This window comes from Delphinus delphis, chromosome 11 (genome assembly GCF_949987515.2).
Source record: "Delphinus delphis chromosome 11, mDelDel1.2, whole genome shotgun sequence".
Taxonomy (NCBI): domain Eukaryota; kingdom Metazoa; phylum Chordata; class Mammalia; order Artiodactyla; family Delphinidae; genus Delphinus; species Delphinus delphis.
Window position 1 is genome coordinate 81,182,912 of NC_082693.1, and position 20,599 is coordinate 81,203,510.

The 20,599-nt window shown below is 38.4% G+C and overlaps 1 protein-coding gene across 3 annotated transcripts; it reads right to left on the minus strand.

The window, feature by feature from the left end:
- Positions 1-6,712: 6,712 nt before the first annotated feature.
- DEPDC4 (DEP domain containing 4) lies at positions 6,713-20,485 on the minus strand. Of its 3 annotated transcripts, XM_060023885.1 has the most exons (5): positions 20,362-20,485; positions 17,789-18,200; positions 17,075-17,220; positions 12,159-12,184; positions 8,000-8,026 (listed from the first exon to the last, which is right to left on the minus strand). In XM_060023885.1, the coding sequence occupies exons 1-5, from the start codon at positions 20,483-20,485 to the stop codon at positions 8,021-8,023; spliced, it is 714 nt and encodes a 237-aa protein (XP_059879868.1). In that variant the 3' UTR covers positions 8,000-8,020. The 3 variants fall into 3 exon arrangements, with proteins under 3 accessions (XP_059879867.1, XP_059879868.1, XP_059879866.1); XM_060023884.1 differs by lacking the exon at positions 12,159-12,184 and having other exon boundaries at positions 6,713-8,026; XM_060023883.1 differs by lacking the exons at positions 8,000-8,026; positions 12,159-12,184 and adding an exon at positions 16,390-16,622.
- Between the last annotated feature and the right edge of the window lie 114 nt (positions 20,486-20,599).

Below are 20,599 nucleotides of genomic sequence, written 5' to 3' on the forward strand. Positions count from 1 at the left end.
CGCTCTAGGGCCTGCGAGCCACAACTACTGAAGCCTGGGCACCTAGAGCCCGTGCTCTGCAACAAGAGGAGCCACCGCAGTGAGAAGCCCGCGCACTGCAACGAAGAGTAGCCCCTGCTCACCACAACTAGAGAAAGACCGCGCGCAGCAACAAAGACCCAACCCAGCCAAAAGTAAGATAAATAAATTGATATTAAAAAAAATAGCTTACAATGAGTGCTTACCATGTGTCAAGCTTTTTGTACTTTTTCTCATTATATCTTCAATGTTCTAAGGTGTAAGTGTGCAGGTATTATTATTAACAGCCCTGCCTTATCAATAAACAGAAGCTTGGACCACATGGCTAGCTAGGATCTGAACCTGGGATTGTCCCACTCCCAGGGTTTGGGGTCCCTATACTATGCCATACTGCCTTTAGCTCTGTCACAACTCTCGTCAATCTCAGAGCGATGTGCCATTTTTCTTTGTTCATCATCTCTTTTTTCCCATCCTGAGTCAGACACATATCTGATCATCTGAACCACTTTCTCACTAATTTGTGTCCTCAATTTTCTTGCACTCCAATCTTTCTGCAACACCTGACAAAGCAAAATTTCAGCCCTTAATCAATGCTTGAATCCACCTTTTACACTTGAACATTCAAGTATATAAGTGCTGCTGAGAAAATTACTGTCCAAATTGGCATCACTAAAATTTATAATCTACTTCATCTGGATCCTCAGAATTACTCATCAGTCCATTTATTTGTCTTTTCTCAACTGCTTTTCCCGTTCCCTGTCTACTTCAAACTATTCCTTTTTTCTCATGTCATCCATTCAATGGTCCCCCTACAACTCCTCAGACAACAGGGTCTCCTCCTACTACTTTGTCAAGGAAAATGGATTCATCATTTAATGATCTCCTTCAACTTTCTACCTTGGACCTACATATTTATTTATATCCATACACACTATCAACTTTACTCTTCATATCCCTCCCCTGTTCAAGGCAAACCCTTGGTCCTGTGCCCTTGAAGACATTTCCTCCTGCCTCCTCCAGGGCCTGGCTCCATCAGTAATCTCTTTTGACCTCTCAGCGGGTCATTATGCTCAAATCTCTGGCTTGATTTAGCATCGCCCCCGTTATTCCCAGCTTCTCTCTTCCCTTATCATAGATCCACTCTTAATCTCTCACCCATTCATTCCTTTTCATCCTACTTGCAACCTGGCTTTTGCCTCTCAAGCTACTAAATCAGCTCTCACTAATTGGCTCCAGAGAGTCCGGAGCAGTCCTGATCTGCTGCCACATGCAATCCTCTTCTTTAAAATGTTACATTTCCTTGGCTTTACGAGGACGACTTCACCTCATTCCCCTTCTAACATTCCTTCTCTGTCTCAGTCATAGGTTCCTCTTTACTCACCCCTTGATGATTAGTGTTCTTTAATGTTTTATCCTGGACCTCTTATATTGCTCAACATACTCTAAATGACCTCAATTTCCACATGCTCCCAGATATTTAGTTTTAATCTTCAAAATTGCACATCCAGCTGCTCTGCTGAAAATATCAACCAGAATGTCCCACACATATCTTAAATCAAATGGTCAAAACAGATTCAATCATTTCCCTACACATGTTCCTCTCCTGTGTTTTTCTATCTGAATTGGTGGCAGTCACCTCACCTGGAAACTTGAGAATTATCTTTGAGTCCCCTTTCTCTCGGACCCCCAGATGCAATCAGGTGTTGCCACTTTTACCTCCTAAATATTTCTCAAACCTGTCCCCTCCTCTCCATCCCTCTTGTCTCTGCTACAGTACAGGCCTGCATGATTTCTCACTTGCACCATTGTAGTAGTCTCCTAAGAACTCTGCTTCCAGTCCCCCTGGCCAACCCATTCTCCAAACTGCTGCTAAGCACTATCTAAAATATAAATCTACCCGTATCACTTTTTAAAAAATAAAAAATGCCTCCCCAGCTGCCTAGTGAATTCCTTGGCTGCTAAATGAGGCCCTTCAAGATCTGACATCTATTTCTCTAGTTTCAATTCCTGCCACCGCTCAGCTGTAATTTCTAGCCTGTACCTATTTTTGCTCACAATGTTCCTCCTGTCCAGAATATCTTCCCCTTCTCCACTCCTCTGGTTTAGCTTGCATCTAGTTCTTTAAGACTCCTAGGTATCATCTCCACAAGCCTAGCCTGATGCCCTCAAACTAGGTCAGGTAATCCTCCTCCTCTAGTCTTCTATAACCTCCTCTGGCTTGAACATATCCCTCTTATATTTTATTATGATTGATTTATAAATGGTTGTCTCTCTCATACTTCAGTTCTTTCACTGAATTAATTTACTCAACAACTATCTGTTGATATCTGTAACTACTAAGTGCCAGGTGCTTTTAACATGGAACATAAACTTATTGCAAGCAGGGGCATTATCTTATACATCTTGTATTTTGCGGTGCTTATACAAAGTCTGGCACAGAGTAGATCTTCAAAATGTTTAGTGAATAATTGGATGGATGGATGAATATTTGATATCAGGAACATTTTAAATCAAGATATGAATTTCAAGTAATCAATTCAAGCATGCAGAAAAGAGCATACAACACAAAACACAGAGGCAATTAAAAAATTCAGTTAAGTTGTATACTGATATCATCTGACAATTTTACTGAATAAGGGATAAACTTCAAGAAGAGACGAGAGTTAAGCTATTTAGGGAAAAATATTATCAGATAACTCTTCAGTTCCCAAGTGCTTATAGCACACGGCACAATGCAAGGCACTTATATTCATTATCTCCCTTTAAAGCATATTGTTGAATAAATGTTGGATGGAAATAAATGTTAAAATGCCTACAATTCCTCCATTTTCCTCAAAGCCAAAACTAATGAAAAATTGAATGTGAAAAGCTAATATAGTATGGCAGCCAAATGAAGTTTATCTTGAAATTAGTCAGATGAGATCTAATTAATCTAAAAAGATTCCAGATGTTAGGTTCTGAATACTTCGTTAGTATCTGTTTAACAGCATCAAACAGGATGCATGTGGCAACAGACCTGTGGCCATATGCCCTATGTTCAAAGAAGGGAATGGGAGGAAATGGCATCTATTAGCTGAGAAATTCCAAATAATCCTGGCAAATAAATGTATGCCCTACTCTATGAATACTTTTCTAGAAATTAGTAATGCCTTAGAAAACTTTTTTTTTTTTTTTTTTTTTTTTGCGGTACGCGGGCCTCTCACTGTTGTGGCCTCTCCCGTTGCGCAGCACAGGCTCCGGACGCGCAGGCTCAGCGGGCCTAGCTGCTCCGCGGCATGTGGGATCTTCCCGGACGGGGGCACGAACCCGTATCCCCTGCATCGGCAGGCGGACTCTCAACCACTGCGCCACCAGGGAAGCCTGAAAACTTTTTTTTTTAAGGAAGAAATGTTACCTACATTTCTAGTTGGTCAAGTTACTTAATCTAAGTTTCAGTTCTTACCTATAGAATGGGGTAATAATAATGCCTACATAATAGGTTATTGTGTAGAATAATTTCATAAATGCATGTTAGTGCTCAGCACAGTCTGACACAGAGTAGGGTTTAATACTAATGTCAATTAATATTAAACATCATTAGTACTTAATATTTAAATAATAATACAATTTAAATATAGTATCTGTGATAACTATATTATTTTTTTAATTATGAAATTCACCATATTCTCTCATTTTGTGTTTATTTTTTATATATAAATTTATTTATTTATTTATTTTTGGCTGAGTTGGATCTTTGTTGCTGCGTACGGGCTTTCTCTAGTTGCGGCGAGCGGGGGCTACTCTTCGTTGTGGTGCACGGGCTTCTCATTGCGGTGGCTTCTCTTGTTGCGGAGCATGGGCTCCAGGTACATGACTTCAGTAGTCGCGGCTCGCGGGCTCTAGAGTGCAGGCTCAGTAGCTGTGGCGCATGGGCTTAGTTGTTCCATGGCATATGAGATCTTCCCGGGCCAGGGCTCAAACCCATGTCCCCTGCATTTGCAGGTGGATCCTTAACTACTGTGCCACCAGGGAAGCCCCCAATGTTATATTATTAATATAAATACTAAATATTTAATAACAACAAGGTAGATACTATTATTCTCATTTTGGAGATGAGGAAGGTGAGGCACAAAGAAGTTAATTTGCCCAGGCAATTTGGCCCTAGCACCCAAAGTTATACCTATTACTTTATTTTGTCTCTCACATGACAATCTTAGGAAATTCGACTTTTAAATATTTTATGGTTTAAAGAAATTAAAAGTAAGGAATCAGATCAATTGCCAAAAGACATGGAGTAAAAAGAATCATGAAGCCTTTTCAACTGGGTAGGGGGAAGTGTTTAAGCTCCTTCTCTATAAAAACTTTGTCATTTCCTAGAAAAGAGGAGGGAAAGAGAGAGAGAATGAAAAACAGGAGAAAGAAAAACAGTGTGCACAGGAGCAAGGAAGCAGGCAGGTGGGTAATAAATGAGGGGAAGGTGAGACCTGGGAGCAGCAATGAGATATAGTAAGTGTTTACCTTTTTAGAAGAAAGGTAATCAAACAAAGAGCTTCCAAAAACAACTAGAGAAGAACTTGCTCTGGAGATATTAAAAAATAACCTTAATGTAACCACCTTTTATAGCATTATATATTTATTACATACTCACCCTTGGCTCCTTTCCAACTTATGTGGCTATAACAGTCACTTAATGATAAAGAATGACTGAATCAATACCTGATATAGCATCTGTATCTTCTCCATGTAGAAGCTTCTTAAGTTTCTTACTAACCAGATCCAATAAAGTAACCGGTGTCTACATAAAAACAGATATTTTCAAATTTTTAATATGAATTTTTTTCTAGCCAGTAATCCAATATAGAAAAAAAAAAAAACCTCAATATTTTTGACCAATGCATAGGGGAAGAGGATTGCAGATGGGGAGAGGGGGCGGGTAGCAGAAGGCCTCTGAATTATAAAGGGTATAAATACTTGAAATTCTTTTTTAGAATTCTTAAAATTCTATATTCTACTCCCACATATGTAGTATATCTGAAACTAGATTAACCAATCATTAGTGCAATGTTCTCTTATAATAATAAAAATTATTTGTACTTCCATAACAGCACTGGTCTAAATAATCTTACATTGTAATTACATGATCCATATGTAAATAGTAGCTCTAAAATACATAATAATTTCATTCTCTTAAAATGGATAAATACTCCTTTTCCAGTTTTGGTTATACAAAAGAAATCCCAGATTATAACATGTATCTGGGGGAAATAATTCCTCAGCTAATATTGTTACAGAGGGCACCCCCTAGACCTACCAATGTTGAACCTCATATCCACATAGCTCCTTCATCTTGAGCCCCAGGGTACCTTTCCATTAACTTCTATTGTCCTGAAAATTTACAAACATGAAGCCATCCCCATTAATTCATTCTGTCATTCAACAAAAATTTAGTGAATGATTTCTACATTCCAGGACAGTTCTAGGTGATGAACAAGCAGATCTAGTCTGAACTCACAGAATTTACATTCTCATATGAGAGAAAGACAATTTCAAAAAATCAGCAAATACATAATATAGTTTCAGGTAATGATAAGTGCCATTAAGGGAGCATAAAGCAGGATAAGAAGCTAGAATGAAGAAGATGGGTAGTTATCTCAGTAAGGGAAGGCTTTTGTCTTACTGAGAGGGTATCATTTTGAGCAGAGGCCTGAAATGATGTGAAGGAGTAAGCCATAAAAATACTTGGGAGAAAATGTTCCAGACATACAGTAGACAACACAGGTAAAGCCCTGTAACAGGCATTGCATGCTCAAGATCCCCTATTATAAATACCCACATCTCAATCTCCCTGAAATACTTCATTCCCTAATCTCCAGAAACCAGTCATCGGAGCCACTTCTCCCTGCTTCCTGAATCCCATACCCCCACTTCCTCCAGCCCACATCAAGTTCCTTTTCTCCCTTTGTGTCCTGCCACAATATTTGAACCAGTATGTTTCTTTATGGCGCTGCTAGTTCTGACATGAGGGGAAGTAAAAAATGAAAAAATCCTTTCTAACTTCTCAACCATATGTAGGACAGAGGAGAATTCATTTACCTAGAGGAGGAAGCAGGGTGAGAAAGAAGAAAGTGGAGAGGCTAAGTGGTAAGGAAGAGGAGGGTAGAGAAAATGTTCATTCTAAATTCCTGGTTGGAATCTGGGACCCATTTCACAAGCTATAAACATGAATTTTGGCTTAGTGACTGTAGAATTAAACATTTACGTAACCTGGGCCCTAATCTCCATTTATTATATTTTTTGATGAAAAACTAGGTGCAGAATAACTAAAAACTTTTTTTTAACATCTTTATTGGAGTATAACTGCTTTATAATGGTGTATTAGTGTCTACTGTATAACAAAGTTAATCAGCTATACGTATACATATATCACCATATCTCCTCCCTCTTGCATCTCCCTCCCACCCTCCCTATCCCACCCCTCTAGGTGATCACAAAGCACCGAGCTGATCTCCCTGTGCTATGCGGCTGCTTCCCACTAGCTTCTGTTTTACATTTGGTAGTGTATGTATGTCCATGCCACTCTCTCACTTCGTCCCAGCTTACCCTTCCCCCTCCCCATATCCTCAAGTCCATTCTCTATGTCTGTGTATTAATTCCTGTCCTGCCCCTAGGTTCTTCAGAACCTTTTTTTTTTAAGATTCCATGTATATGTGTTAGCATAAGGTATTTGTTTTTATCTTTCTGACTTACTTCACTCTGTATGACAGACTCTAGGTCCATCCACCTCACTACAAATAACTCAATTTCGTTTCTTTTTGTGGCTGAGTAATATTCCATTGTATATATGTGCCACATCTTCTTTAACCATTCATCTGTTGATGGACACTTAGGTTGCTTCCTTGTCCTGGCTATTGTAAATAGAGCTGCAATGAATATTGTGGTACATGACTCTTTTTGAACAAACTGTAAACAGAAAGAGTAACATTAACTTGAATCATTTTTATTAAAAAAATAGCAGAAGATTGTAAAACTGTTATTGCAATTTTTTTCACCTGTTTTTGTAATTTGTAGGCATTGGGTTCTGATGCAGTTGCCATAAAAGTGAGTAGCCGTCGTAATTCTTCTCTAACATTGGGCAACAATAATCTTAGATATAGTTGTGTTGCTTCAAGTGCTTCTGTTCTTTTCTCATTTTCTGTTACATGGGTTACAAAGAAGACAAAGCAAGGGACAAAAAAACCCCAGAGATTATAGTACGTAGCAGTCAATTAAAATGCTATGATACTGTGTTTTGTTTGCAGATTCTTTTTTACACTTGAAAGTTTTTATTAGGAAATATTTCAAACACATAGGAAATTATCTACATATTATGCCAAACACCTGCATAATTATATCCAGCATTGTCAAACAGCAATTTGTTTTTAACATGAAATTATATGGCCACCTACAAAGCTAAAAAAGAGACATGATGTGTCACTCAATTTTTATTTTGCTAAAAGGTCATCAAATTAATACAATATTTCCAGATACCTCAGTTCTTTAATCCTCTAGTACTATATCAAAATTTTTCTTAGAATGTCCCTGTGACAGAATTACCTTAGATCTAATTGCTATACTACAGTATTACATTTGATAGTACAATTTACGTGGCAGGCCAAGTGAATTGAAAAAAGACTCTATGAAGTACTTTGACATCATAGAAGAAAAATATTAAAATGTAATACTCATATAATACATAAAATCTTCTGCAACTTGTATTATTAAAAAAGATTATGCAAAAAAACTGAAGTTTAAACATCTCTTACCTAAAAGTTCAATAATTCCTGAATGAATATCAAAATACTCATCAGTTAATAAGCAATCTCTCTCTTGATTATAATATTTTACTATGACATCAAAGAGTAACTTCTTCTGTATATTCAATCTTGTCTCTTCATTTCTGTTTTGAACTAACTGCTCACTGACAGTAACTATTAACTGGTCAGGGAAATATTCCAAGCATTCAATTGCTGAATTAAGCCAGTTATCAATCCTGGAGGTAAAAAACAAAATAAAATAAATTAATGGTTAACGTTTCCATTTAACTGCCTAAAACATTGTTTGATAAAACAATAAAATCTAGCTTATAATTAACCAAACCTAAAGAAGAAACTAGTTTTGAGAATCTTTTTAATAATTTTTGCTGGATGACTGAAGGAGTAAATGAGAGGGAATAGCTTTTCTCCTCACCAAATACCACCACACCTTTCTGTACCTTTACTTTCAAGGAATTAAAATATTTGTGGGCCACCTTTTCATTATTTGTTTCTAACTTTGTTAAATTTTGTTCAGAGGAGTTCATCTGTACTGTTGCATTGCACTGGTGTTTCCTCTCCCCTTTCCCACTCTGATCATTAGGTGCATATGGTTCTATCACTATTCGAAAATAAGATACCAAATATTTCCGCCATTAAGATGCACCGTTTATCCCACCACACACTGTTTTCCCCTTTTTTATCTCCCGACCTCAATAAGATAAGCAACTTAGGATCCTTTCACTCCTCCCTCCCTTCAGTGATGATTTTGGAAGGCCTTTAATTCCCCCTTCTCCTCCACCTTCCCCACCCCCAGGTTTTGCTGAGATAGGTTAGTATTCATTATAATTTCCCTTAATACTACGTCCTTCTTTTTTTGATATCTTATTTAGCACTTATATTTTGTACATTCTCACACAGCCTTACCATATCAACTTCGAATATGTTGTGTGTACATGTGTGTTTGTATGCATGCACATATGTGGGTACAAAATTAGGGAGAAGAGAAAATAGTGAGAGTGCACAGACCAAAGTTCATTGCCTACCAATTTTTCCTTTCCTCTTCATCTGTCTCCATCTTGGGGTTCTGGTTATTTCTTTGTAGTCAGATTAAAATCTTTCCTCAAATATTTTCCTAGGAGGGGGTTCCTGAGTGATATATTCTATGAATTCTCGGTGATCCTCAAATATCTTTCCTTCTTCCCTCCTATTCTCTTTCCCGTTCCATTTCCTTTTTTCTCCCCACCCACACCAACCCCTGTTGAATGGAACATATTGCCTAACATGTGTGACTTATTATCTTCTAGCTCCTAGTGTTGCAGATGAAAAAATTAATGACAGTTGGATTGCATTTCTCTTGCAGATAACCTACACTTTCCACTTGGAAGCTCATAAAGGCTGACTAGCTGCTGTCTGTTTCCTGCAGAGGCATCTAAAGAAATCCTGTTTCTTTGCTGGTGTCCCTATATTCTCCCTGACTCAGGGGCTGGGGAAGACTCATTTGCTAGGTCTTTCTCAGCCTGTTGAATTAGGAGCAAACATGTCATGTGCAAACAGGACAATGGTTGACGATCTAAGTGGGTTCACAGGTCTCTGATCATCAAGCTCCTTGTAGGATCTGAAGCTTTCTGGTTCTCAGGTTTGGAGTCTGATGTTCTTTTCTTGTTTGGCCCATGCGGCAGAAAGCATCATATCAGTTCTCTTTGCTGGAATCTCAACAGTACCCAAGGTCTTATACTTATGGTTCCTAGCAACTGATTTATGATAGGGCTTATTTCATTGGACTGTAATGTTTTGTTTCATGAATGTCTCCCCTACTAGACTGAGGATTCTCTTAAAGCAGGAATAAATAAACTGGTAGAAACCATGATGGTTTTTATTTTATGGTTATAGAACGGAAATAATAGAACTTTGAAAAAACACTCAGGGCTGGTGCAGGGAAAGAATGATTGACAAATCATGACTGAACTCATATGAATGAAACCACTCAGATTTCCAATAATCTTCTCACAGGTCATAACCAGTGTCTTTCTATTTTAGATCAAATGAAAATTCACAGTGATTAATTTTTAAATCAATGATGATGTCTGCTCATACATATGAATATGTTCTCCCACCTTAAAATACCAAGGGCAAAATATGTGAAAGAACATTTTAGTTATAAATTGACAATAAAAATGGTCACTCACTCAAGTAGACATAAGCTTGGAATAACCTCTCTGTCGAGGTAAGTGTTTGAGATAACAAGATCTTCCTCTTTACTTAATTAGAGATTTTGTGTTTTAATTGGAGGCTCCAAAATATTTTCTAAGAATGGAATGTGAATCAGTTGAAGAATACGTAGCAATGTTTGTTGTTTCCAAACATGTTCCACAGCTTAGAAAGAAAAATAATATAACTATCATACTAATAAATAACATATACATATTCAACCAGTATCATAGAATTCTTCCATTTCTAGTAATACAACAGAAAAGCTAATAATGTAATGGATTAATTTGTTAGGATAATTTAACTTTGCTAAATTACAATTTCTCTTTTCAAGATTGACCTTTAAATAGACATCAGGGTTATGAGCCATATTGATTTTATTTTCTGGCTATGTTAATTATAAAGTGATATTATCTAGCTTTTAAGGTGATCAATAGGTTAATTCCAGATATTAAAAAAAACTACTGGTCCTGCTTATAAATTATTTTGATGATTGGAGAGAATGAGATTACTAATTATTTATAATTTTATTCAAAGCAGAGATAATTGTAGTTAAATTGCTTTTAAATAAAAATACAGTATTAGGTTAATTTTAACTTGGGTTTCTGGTCATTTATGTTAAGGGTTAATAAAGTTTTTCGTTATCCTAATTATCAGATCATCATTAATATTTTGTTTTTCCTTTAAATGAAACAAAATTACAAAAGCAACAGCTGGGCTTCCCTGGTGGCGCAGTGGTTGAGAGTCCGCCTGCCAATGCAGGGGACGCGGGTTTGTGCCCCGGTCCGGGAGGATCCCGCGTGCCGCGGAGCGGCTGGGCCCATGGGCCACGGCCGCTGAGCCTGCGTGTCCGGAGCCTGTGCTCCGCAGCGGGAGAGGCCGCAGCGGTGAGAGGCCCGCGTACCGCAAAAAAAAAAAAAAAAAAAAAAAAAGCAACAGCTACAGTAAATCTCTCGTGGAGCTTTACTGCCAGTAGCCTACGTATTAAATTTGGACCATAGTCATGATTTGTTTGGTTATAAAGTATTTTGAATAGAATTAACTTGTATAAATAATGGGAGATTTCAGGCTTCCCTGGTGGCGCAGTGGTTGAGAGTCCGCCTGCCGATGCAGGGGACACGGGTTCGTGCCCCGGTCCGGGAAGATCCCACATGCCGTGGAGCAGCTAAGCCCGTGAGCCATAGCCGCTGAGCCTGCGCATCCGGAGCCTGTGCTCCGCAACGGGATAGGCCACAACAGTGAGAGGCCTGCGTTCCGTAAAAAAAAAGGGAGATTTCATATAAAATTCCGGGTTTCAAGCTTCTCTAAAAATATCTTAAGAGGGCTTCCCTGGTGGCGCAGTGGTTAAGAATCCACCTGCCAGTGCAGGAGACACGGGTTCGCGCCCTGGTCCGAGAAGATCCCACATGCCGTGGAGCAACTAAACCCGTGTGCCACAACTACTGAAGCCTGTGCTCTAGAGCCTGTGAACAACTACTGAGCCCATGTGCCACAATTACTGAAGCCCGCGCACCTAGAGCCTGTGCTACGCAACAAGAGAAGCCACCACAATGAGAAGCCTGCACACCTAGAGCCTGTGCTCTGCACAAGGAAGAGTAGGCCCCCGTTCGCCGCAACTAGAGAAAGCCCACGCGCAGCAATGAAGACCCAACGCAGCAAAAATAAACAAATAAATAAATAAGAAAAAAAACCTTAAAATCTCATGACACCGGGCTTCAATTAATGCCTGACCAAAGTTAGCTGATATGAATTAGTGGCTACCTTATTTGCATTGGAATGTCATTTCCAGCTCACCACAAACCCCACCACTTCCTACTGTATCCCAAACAGTGAAGTTGAGTGTCAGCTACCATTTTCATGGTATTGTCCTGTTGGTTTTGTTACAGTAGAAATTAATTTCCCTATAGTTATATCTCTTCCTTAAGTGGGAAAAGGAAAAATAGCCAAGAGGGCCCTACATTTCAAGCAAAACAACAATTTTTCCTACACGTTTGAAAATGAAGTACTCACCTGCTCTCCAATCTGCCTGGCTCCTAAAGGCATCTGAGTTTACTACTTCTGAGTTATTGGCCCCAAATAAATCAAATTAGCAATCTTTTAGTAAAGACTTGAGATCGTAAGTAGCCTCTAATCAATCAGTCCACATTTGTCGATACCAACCTTTGGACACAGCACTGAATCAGGTGCTAGAAAAAGATACATATATAAAAATAGTGGCCCTTCAGCAGCCACACCCTATGTAAGGAGGTAAGGATAGCCACATATGAAATGGATGAAGGCAAATTTTATCAAGTCACCAAGAAATATGAACAGATATATTATGAATACATCCAAAAGTGGAAAAAAGACTATTCTTAGCAATAGCATCAAGACAGAACATTCATTTACTCAACAAATATTTATTGAGACCTGTTTTGTATTAGGCACTGTTCTAGGTTCCAGGGTAACCAAAGCAGGCAAAATCCTGGCCTTAATGGAGCTTATATTCTAGTGGGGAGAGGGAGGCAGGCAATAAATAAACAAACAAACAAAAAGTGAAATATGTGGTGTATCAGCTAATAGTAAGTTTTATGGAGAGAAATTAAGCAAAAAAGGAGATTAGACTACATTAGGGGGTTAGTATTGCAATTTTAAATAAGATGTGTGGGAATTATCATTGGGAAGATGATATTTGAGCAAAGACCTGAAGGTGAGGGAGCAGAGAAATGTGCATGTCTAGAACAAACTAGCCAAGTGCAGAGCTGATAAATAGAATAGCTAGCTCTGTGTGAGGAAATTAGACTCAAGAAGGATACTGTAGCAACACATACAGTCACCACCCTCATCTTAACGGAGCACTTCATACTCAATGATCACTGTGCTGAATGACGGGGATCCAAGGGGATAGACTCTACATTTGAAAAGCATACAATCCAAGCAGCGTTTAGCATAGCCTACACACACACACACACACACACACACACACACACACGTGCATGCACATGCACATATACACATATATGTACATATGAGCGTATGTGTATAGACGCATAAATAAAAAGAAAATATTTATAAAATGAGGAGGCTGTCTGTGAGCCATTCATCCACTAAATGTAATCTACCAACAGCTAAGCACTGGGCCACTCAACAGGGATACAACAGTGAAAAAGGTAAGGACTGTCCCTGTCTAAGTACCTCACACTCCAGTGGGAAATAATGACAAGTAAACTTGCAATTTCATTAAGTGTGTAAATGTTTTGGTGGGAGAAGTACAGTGTGTTCAGTAGGAATCAAACTTTGTCTCAGCTGAGGAAACCTTTGAACAAACATATTCTTCTGGAAGTCAGGTAAAACAGATTAATAGTGGAATTGCTCCAGCTGATATTGGCATTCTCCTGAGACCTACCCCACAGAGGTGAGGTGAGGTAGAGGTTCTGCACCTTTAGAACCCCTCACATTTCTAAAACAACGCACATATATTTCAAAAATATTAGTCATTATATTATCAGTAAGAAACACCTGTAAAAAATAAACAAATCTCAGCAAAGGTGGTTCACCTTAACTCTACTAGACTCACAAATACAAATTTGCAAAAAGCCTGCAGTCCTGGGACTGCATTGCTTTACCACTGCTAGCAGATTTTTCAACTCAATTCAAGTGAAGTTGGTTTCTCAGTTCTTTGGGAATTAAGAAATGACCTTTCTCAAAAAAAAAGAGAAACTCCATACTTTTATTTCTTGGCTGAAATGTATATAGGTGTGTTGCCAACTGCATACCTTTAACCAGCCATATTTCTCCAAATAGAAAGTGGCTTAAATTTTCTTGTTGGCCAGCTAATTATTTAATCTTATAAAACCACATAGTTTTATATCTGAGGGGGTTGTTTTTGTGCTTGAGGATCACAGAAGAATCAGATTTCAGTGGATAATAACAACAACAAAAACTCCTTTCATGCCTGATTTGTTAGAGTTTAGAGACACTTCCAAATGCACTTTCTCCAAAAAGTTTTGGTATGAAAACGTAAATTCCAAAAAAGTTAACTTTTTTTAACTCATTAAATACAAGAACAACCAGCCAATTTTAAAGTTAATTCTCTTTTGCAAGGCTTTTTTACAAAACAAAAAACAAAGAAAAAACCTACCCTAGCAGATTCAAGACTTTTGAACATAAAGAGATTTCCTATTAGTAATTTATTAAAGACTACTTCTCTCAAAACTATGTTTTATTAGAGAGAACAACTAAAATAGTTTTTTGTGTTTCTCTGTTCTGAAGGCTGACATATTCAGTTGCAACAAAGAGCAAACATACCAACTAAACATAACTTCAGTTGTACCCGTTTTAGAAGTTACAACACCTTGTTGCAACAATAATGATAAAACACTGGGTAAAAGTATGGAAATCTAGGTCTGAATCTTGATGCCATTAGTTAACTGTGGAAACTTGGCAAATTATCTAACTTCTCTGAGTCTCAGTTTCCTTGTCTATAAAATAAACCATCTAAGCTAAATTAAGTCTAAAGTAAAGCAGTGGTTCCAAGACTTGGCTGATTTTTGTTTCAACATAAAATAACATAAAATTTTTAACATAAAATCTCCTTTTTTAGGGAATTCCTTGGCGGTCCAGTGGTTAGGACTCGGTGCTTTCACTGCTGTGGCCTGGGTTCAATCCCTGGTGGGGGAACTAAGATCCTGCAAGACACACAGTGTGGCCAAAAAAACCAAAAACCAAAAAACTCCTTTTTTAAAAAAGCAAAACTTAATAGTTATTGTTGTGTGACTTACTGTTTAAAATCTCTGGCTAAACACAATAGTCTTAAAACTAAAGATATTCCTGTTTTCACCTAACATCTTTTTTTTTTTGCGGTACACGGGCCTCTCACTGTTGTGGCCTCTCCCGTTGCGAAGCACAGGCTCCAGACGCGCAGGCTCAGTGGCCAGGGCTCACGGGCCCAGCCGCTCCGCGGCATGTGAGATCTTCCCGGACCGGGGCACGAACCCGTGTCCCCTGCATCGGCAGGCGGACTCTCAACCACTGCACCACCAGGGAAGCCCTCACCCAACATCTTTTTGTTAAATATGTTACTCATAAGAGTATATAAAAGTATATGTATCATTTAAAGAGTTGGGGAGATAGATGCAAGAAAGGGAACAGGCCTAAAACCCTGTTTTCCTTTGTAGAAAATTACTAGATGTCCCTAAAACTGAAAAAGCATGAAGTAGCAGTATAAGCATGACATTTAGAGACGTGAGATACATTTACAACACACATGAATTACAATTTATACAAATTGTAAATGGTTGTCTCTGGAGAGGGGGAAATGGTTGAGAGGGGAAGGGTAGGGAATTATTATTTTTTGGTAACAAAACCTGTAGGACTATTTGAATGATTTACATTATGTGCATGTATAACAAAGATAAAAATTAAAATGTTTAAAAAAGTACATAAGAGTGCCAACTTTCCTTCCCTACCATGTCTTATTTATTTATTTATCTTTCTGAGTCTCAGTTTCCCAAACTATAAAAAGGAAGTTTTACCCCTCACTTTACAGGGCTATTGTTAAATTACAGAGAATAAATATAAAATGCATAAGAAATTGCCTGGCCCAGAGAAAGGCCCAATAAATGAAAATTACTTTTATGAGCATCTTTACTGATCAATTATATCCATCTTTAGTTAGAAATTTCTAGAGGTACCCTATATCCTCATGGGAAAATGATGAGACAAGTTTTTCTTTTTCATTTGTAATAGGTAAAAACTGAACTTTTGTTGGCTCCTCTTCTTCAGCCTGTCCTCTAAATATTAATCTTTCTCGGAGTCTTCTTCTAATCCCTCTTCTTTTCTCACTCTGCACCCTTTCTTTGGGCACCGTGCATCTCCCTTATCACACTTATCCTAGTTATTGTTGATAACCTTTGCTCCTCCAGTGTGCAAATCATGCTTGTCTTACTTCCATCATGGTTTGACCACATGCAGTAAAGTGTGTAACCATTAATGAATTGTGTATGCAACCCTCCTAATTGCCCTGGGTATGCGGCTCTTCTTTCAACTGTTAAGTTGCCTTATAAGGACAAAACCACAAGTAGATAGATGAAGTAAATGGTAAAGAGAATTAGAGCAATAGGTAGCCTAGCTAGTTTGTTCTGAAAGGCAAAGAGTAGGGAGATGTTTGGGAGGAGCTTATACAATGGGCAAAGGATATGCTCATAAGAAGATGGTCTTGCATTATAAATAATAAGGACTGGTAATGAGTTTGCATGTTTTTTTTCCGGTAGTAAGGACTGTAGTACCTCCAGTTAATCTGATCATGGTCATTGTAAAAAAATAAACTAAATGTTATTGGATCTACATTGCCTCACCTGTCTTGTGTGATGCAATCACTATGTAGAAGGAAACTCTTACGGGGAGAGGAGTAGTGAGTCAGTACGCCAAACACACTACTTCTATTGTATTTGAAAAGTCAGTTCTTGGAGACAGTAAAAAGATCAGTGGTGGGCTTCCCTGGTGGCACAGTGGTTGAGAGTCTGCCTGCCGATGCAGGGGACATGGGTTCGTGCCCTGGTCCGGGAGGATCCCACATGCCGCGGAGCGACTGGGCCCGTGTGTCTGGAGTGCTCCGCAACAGTAGAGGCCACAACAGTGAGAGGCCTGCGTACCACAAAAAAAAAAAAAAAAAAAAAAGATCAGTGGTTGCCAGCGGGGTAACGGGGAGGGAAGGAGGAACAGGTGAAGTACAGAGCATTTTCAGGGCAGTGAAACTATTCTGTATGATACTATAATGGTGGATACAGTCATCATACATTTGTCAAAACCCACATAATATACACCACCAAGAGTGAACACTACTGTAAATTGTGGGCTTTGGGTGATAATGATATATCAATGTAGGTCCATGGATTATAACAAATAACCACTCCAGTGCAGGATGTTGACAGTGGGGGAGGCTGGGTATGTGTGGGGGGCAGGGGGCACATGGGAACTCTCTGTACTTTCTGTTCAATTTTTCTGTGAACCTAAAACTGTTCCAAAAAGTAAGTTCTATTTAAAAAAGTCAGCTCTTCTTACAAAGTTCGGAAAAAAGTAATGAAAACTGAAATTACCTTCTTTTGAAAGTGGAAGAACAGGTTTGTCAACTGTGATGTTTGGAGGTAAAGCCAGAGTCCCACTCATTGTATCAATAAGTTCCTCAATTCTTTCCTCACCAATCTCTTGTGCTAGAGGATTTGAAATCACTTTGCCTTCTGGTCTGTTAAGAAATAATATGTGAATTTTTCCATTACATACAGGGCCAAAATTTCAAATATGCATTTTAATTTACTTATTAAAACTTATTTATACATTTCCTATTTCCAAAAAGGATGTCAGGCAGCTTACAATAAAAGATACAAGTAATAAATGTATTAAATAACAGAATATCACGAGAAGAGGATGTTAGGATTGTAAATAAACAGAAAAAAAAAAGTTAATTCTAAGGTTATCATGGCTGCTGTGACAGAGTAGAAAATTTCTGGTCTAGTTTCGTTTCCATAACTTTGGCTTTAGCTACTTTGGCTAAGTCATGTTTCAAAAATTAGGAAGCATATAATTCATCAGAGGAGATAAAGTTTTTCCTGGTACAAATTCTGAAATATTTTTGTGATCATGTCCTCCATAACAGTTTTACAGCAAATGCAGAAAAGGTTAATTTTTACACGGCTATTTCTTTTATTGACTTCTGAAAAAAACAGAAAGCATAATATTCAAGGTTTGTTCAATGACGACTGTCCTGCCAGCAACTAAAAACAATATATTACAGTATCTTGGTTAACACTAACCTTAAAGATTCCTTTGCTTTTATTTCATCATTTAACCCAGTCTCAGAATCCTTTTTTCTTTTGCAAAAAACATAAGATGATTTATTCCCTAGAAACCTGTAGAGACTATTGTTTGAATCCTCAAATTCCAATTCCTTTTCATTTTTGAATAGCTTCATTTCTACTGGTTCAAATACTTTATGGTTCATTAGAAGTTGACAAAGACGAACTCCTTTAAGACGAGAGACATCATTACTGCTCAGGCACGTATTTTGCATAAGATGACTTAGTACTACATCAACAGCATCAGAACCAGTAAAACAGTCTCTGTATGTTCGTAAATGATGCCTCCTTCTTTTTATTACCACTTGAGTCTGAAGGGAGTGAATAATACCATCCCATAGCTGAGTAGCTTGAAAAGGACCAGAGCATCCTGAAAAAAAAAAATTAAACATATGTTTCTAACAAATTTAGATTACACAAAAATATGTAAGTTTTTTTTGTTTTGGCAACCTTATGCTTTTGTATGGCACATCTGCTAACAATTTCTTTCTTAAGTTTCTTCTCTTCCCATCTTGTGTAAACTATAATATGTTTACTAAGTTTGCACATGTTCGTCTGCCAATAAAATCAGAGTAAACCTAGGAACTTGCTTTACTGATATGAAATATACTACTATGTGAATTTATACATCCTAATGTTACATGCTTAATAACTAGCTAGACTTAGTCTTGAAGAATATTATTTCAGGCTACATTTAAAAGGAATGTACACACACATTGGAGTCTTGATTATTACAGAGATGTGGCTTCACCAGACTCTGCTTTTCCTTTCTTCTTTTTGCCTTTTGAACAATGACAAGCATTGCATGAAAGAAATCTACGGCAAGGAGCTGAAAAAACTGATCAATTTATCTGCCAGCTGTTCTTCTTGAAAAATAAAAGTTTGTGAGGAATAATGAAAATCTGAAAACAATGAAAATGTCCAGTGCCTGGGGAATAGTTAAGTAAATTATGGAATAGCCTTATTATAGGATATTAAGCAGCCATTAGGAAGAATGACATTTATAGCACGGAAGGATTTCATTAAGTAGTAAAAACAAAAAACCAATGAGGTTGGGCAGAACAATTTATATACTATCATCCTAGTTATGCAAAAATGAATTCCCAACCTACATACAAATATATGTAAATAGGAAAGTCTGGAAGGATAAACCTCAAAGTAACCTTTAGGAAATAGGTGTAATGAAAGGATACTCACTTTTTAGAATACATATTTCCAGTTTTTATAACGTACATATATAATTTTTTCAATTAATTGTAGACAGTAAAATTTTAAAATTGAGATATAATTCACATTCCACAAAATTCACCTTTTTAAAGCATACAATTCAATGGTTTTTAGGTACATTCACAAAGCTGTGCAGCTATCTCTATTATCTAACTCCAGACCATTTTATCACTTCAAAAAGAAACCCATACACACATATACACTCTTGATACTATGTATAAAATAGATAACTAATGAGAGTATACTGTATAGCACAGGGAACTCTACTTAGTGCACTGTGGTGACCTAAATGGGAAGGAAATCCAAAAAAGAGGGGATATATGTATATGTATAGCTGATTCATTTTGCTGTACAGTAGAAACTAACACAACATTGGAAAGCAACTATACTTCAATAAACATTAATTAAAAAAAAAGAAACCCATAGTTAGCAATCACTGCTCATTCCCCTCTACCCCAGTAAATTTTTATTAAAAAATTTTTAATAAGATAAGGGAATACGTTGAAACATCTAGAATGTTGTTTCTAGATTTTCCTTGTTGTTAGAATCTGAGAATTTAAGCTCTTTCTTCCTCTATGAATAGCTGGAAACAGGATGTCCAACTTTACATAATGGTCTGATGTTTAGGACAGAAATAAAAGCCCATCACCTTCAAATGCCTTCTGTAACAGAAGCTTTCTGTCTGTCTGTCCTTGAACTATTGGCCCGAGACACTGTGAACAGTGCATAGACAGGAGTAGGGCGTGGAGGGCGAGGAGTGGAAACGGGGAGGGTTTGAGGAGGGAGTAGGGACTGGGTTAGGGTAGGGTGGGGTGGATAAAGCTAGGAGTCTATGAGAGGAGACAGGGGTATTTTCCGTCTGCCCCTCTAAGCGTCATTAAACAAGTAGGCTAGGTTAAAGAAATAGTCCTCGTGCTCAAGGACTTGCCATCTAGTACTTTTAACCCCTTGTTCTAAGTGTAGCCCGCTGACCAGCAGCAGTGGCATCATCTGGGAACTTATTAGAAACGCAGAATATCAGATCCTGCTCTTGAATCCAAACTGCATTTTAACAAAGTTCCCAAATGATCTGTATGTATATTAAAGTTTGAGAAGCACCGCTTTCCAGGACGCCCCAAGGAGAGTAGCTTCTGAAAAGGTCCAGTGCCCGTCCTCAGCGGGACTGGGAGAGCAGTGGGCCGGGAAAGGGGCGGGTCCAGGAAAGGGGCGGGCCCCAGAGGCCTGAGGCGCAAAGTCCAAAGCGCCCGCTCCCCTCAGCCGTCCCCCCACTTCGGTGCACATTTGGTTAGGATCCAAAGGTGTACCTGTCCTCCTTTTCCGGCAGAAAACATCTCTAGGGCTCACGAAACTTGACACACTCCGCCCTGGGCCGGGAAACTGGCTCTGGCTGCCAAGGCTACGGAACCACGGAGTCAAAAGAACCGCCATAAACTCGTCCGCCGGGCTCCTCCCCCGGCCCGTAACCCCACCCCGTTCTCGGGAGGCGGAGGCCGAAGACGCCCCGGCCCCGCCCCTTCCGAACAAGCAGGAAGTGACGTCATG

Excerpts from the sequence above, each read along its gene's own strand:
- DEPDC4 (XM_060023883.1), bottom strand. The coding sequence starts at position 20,485 with ATGGCGGTTCTTTTGACTCCGTGGTTCCGTAGCCTTGGCAGCCAGAGC. Across the intron at positions 18,201-20,361 it reads CTGCCGGAAAAGGAGGACAG|GATGCTCTGGTCCTTTTCAA; the intron begins GTACACCTTTGG and ends TTTTTTTTTCAG. Across the intron at positions 17,221-17,788 it reads AAAGCAAAGGAATCTTTAAG|ACCAGAAGGCAAAGTGATTT; the intron begins GTTAGTGTTAAC and ends ATTTCTTAACAG.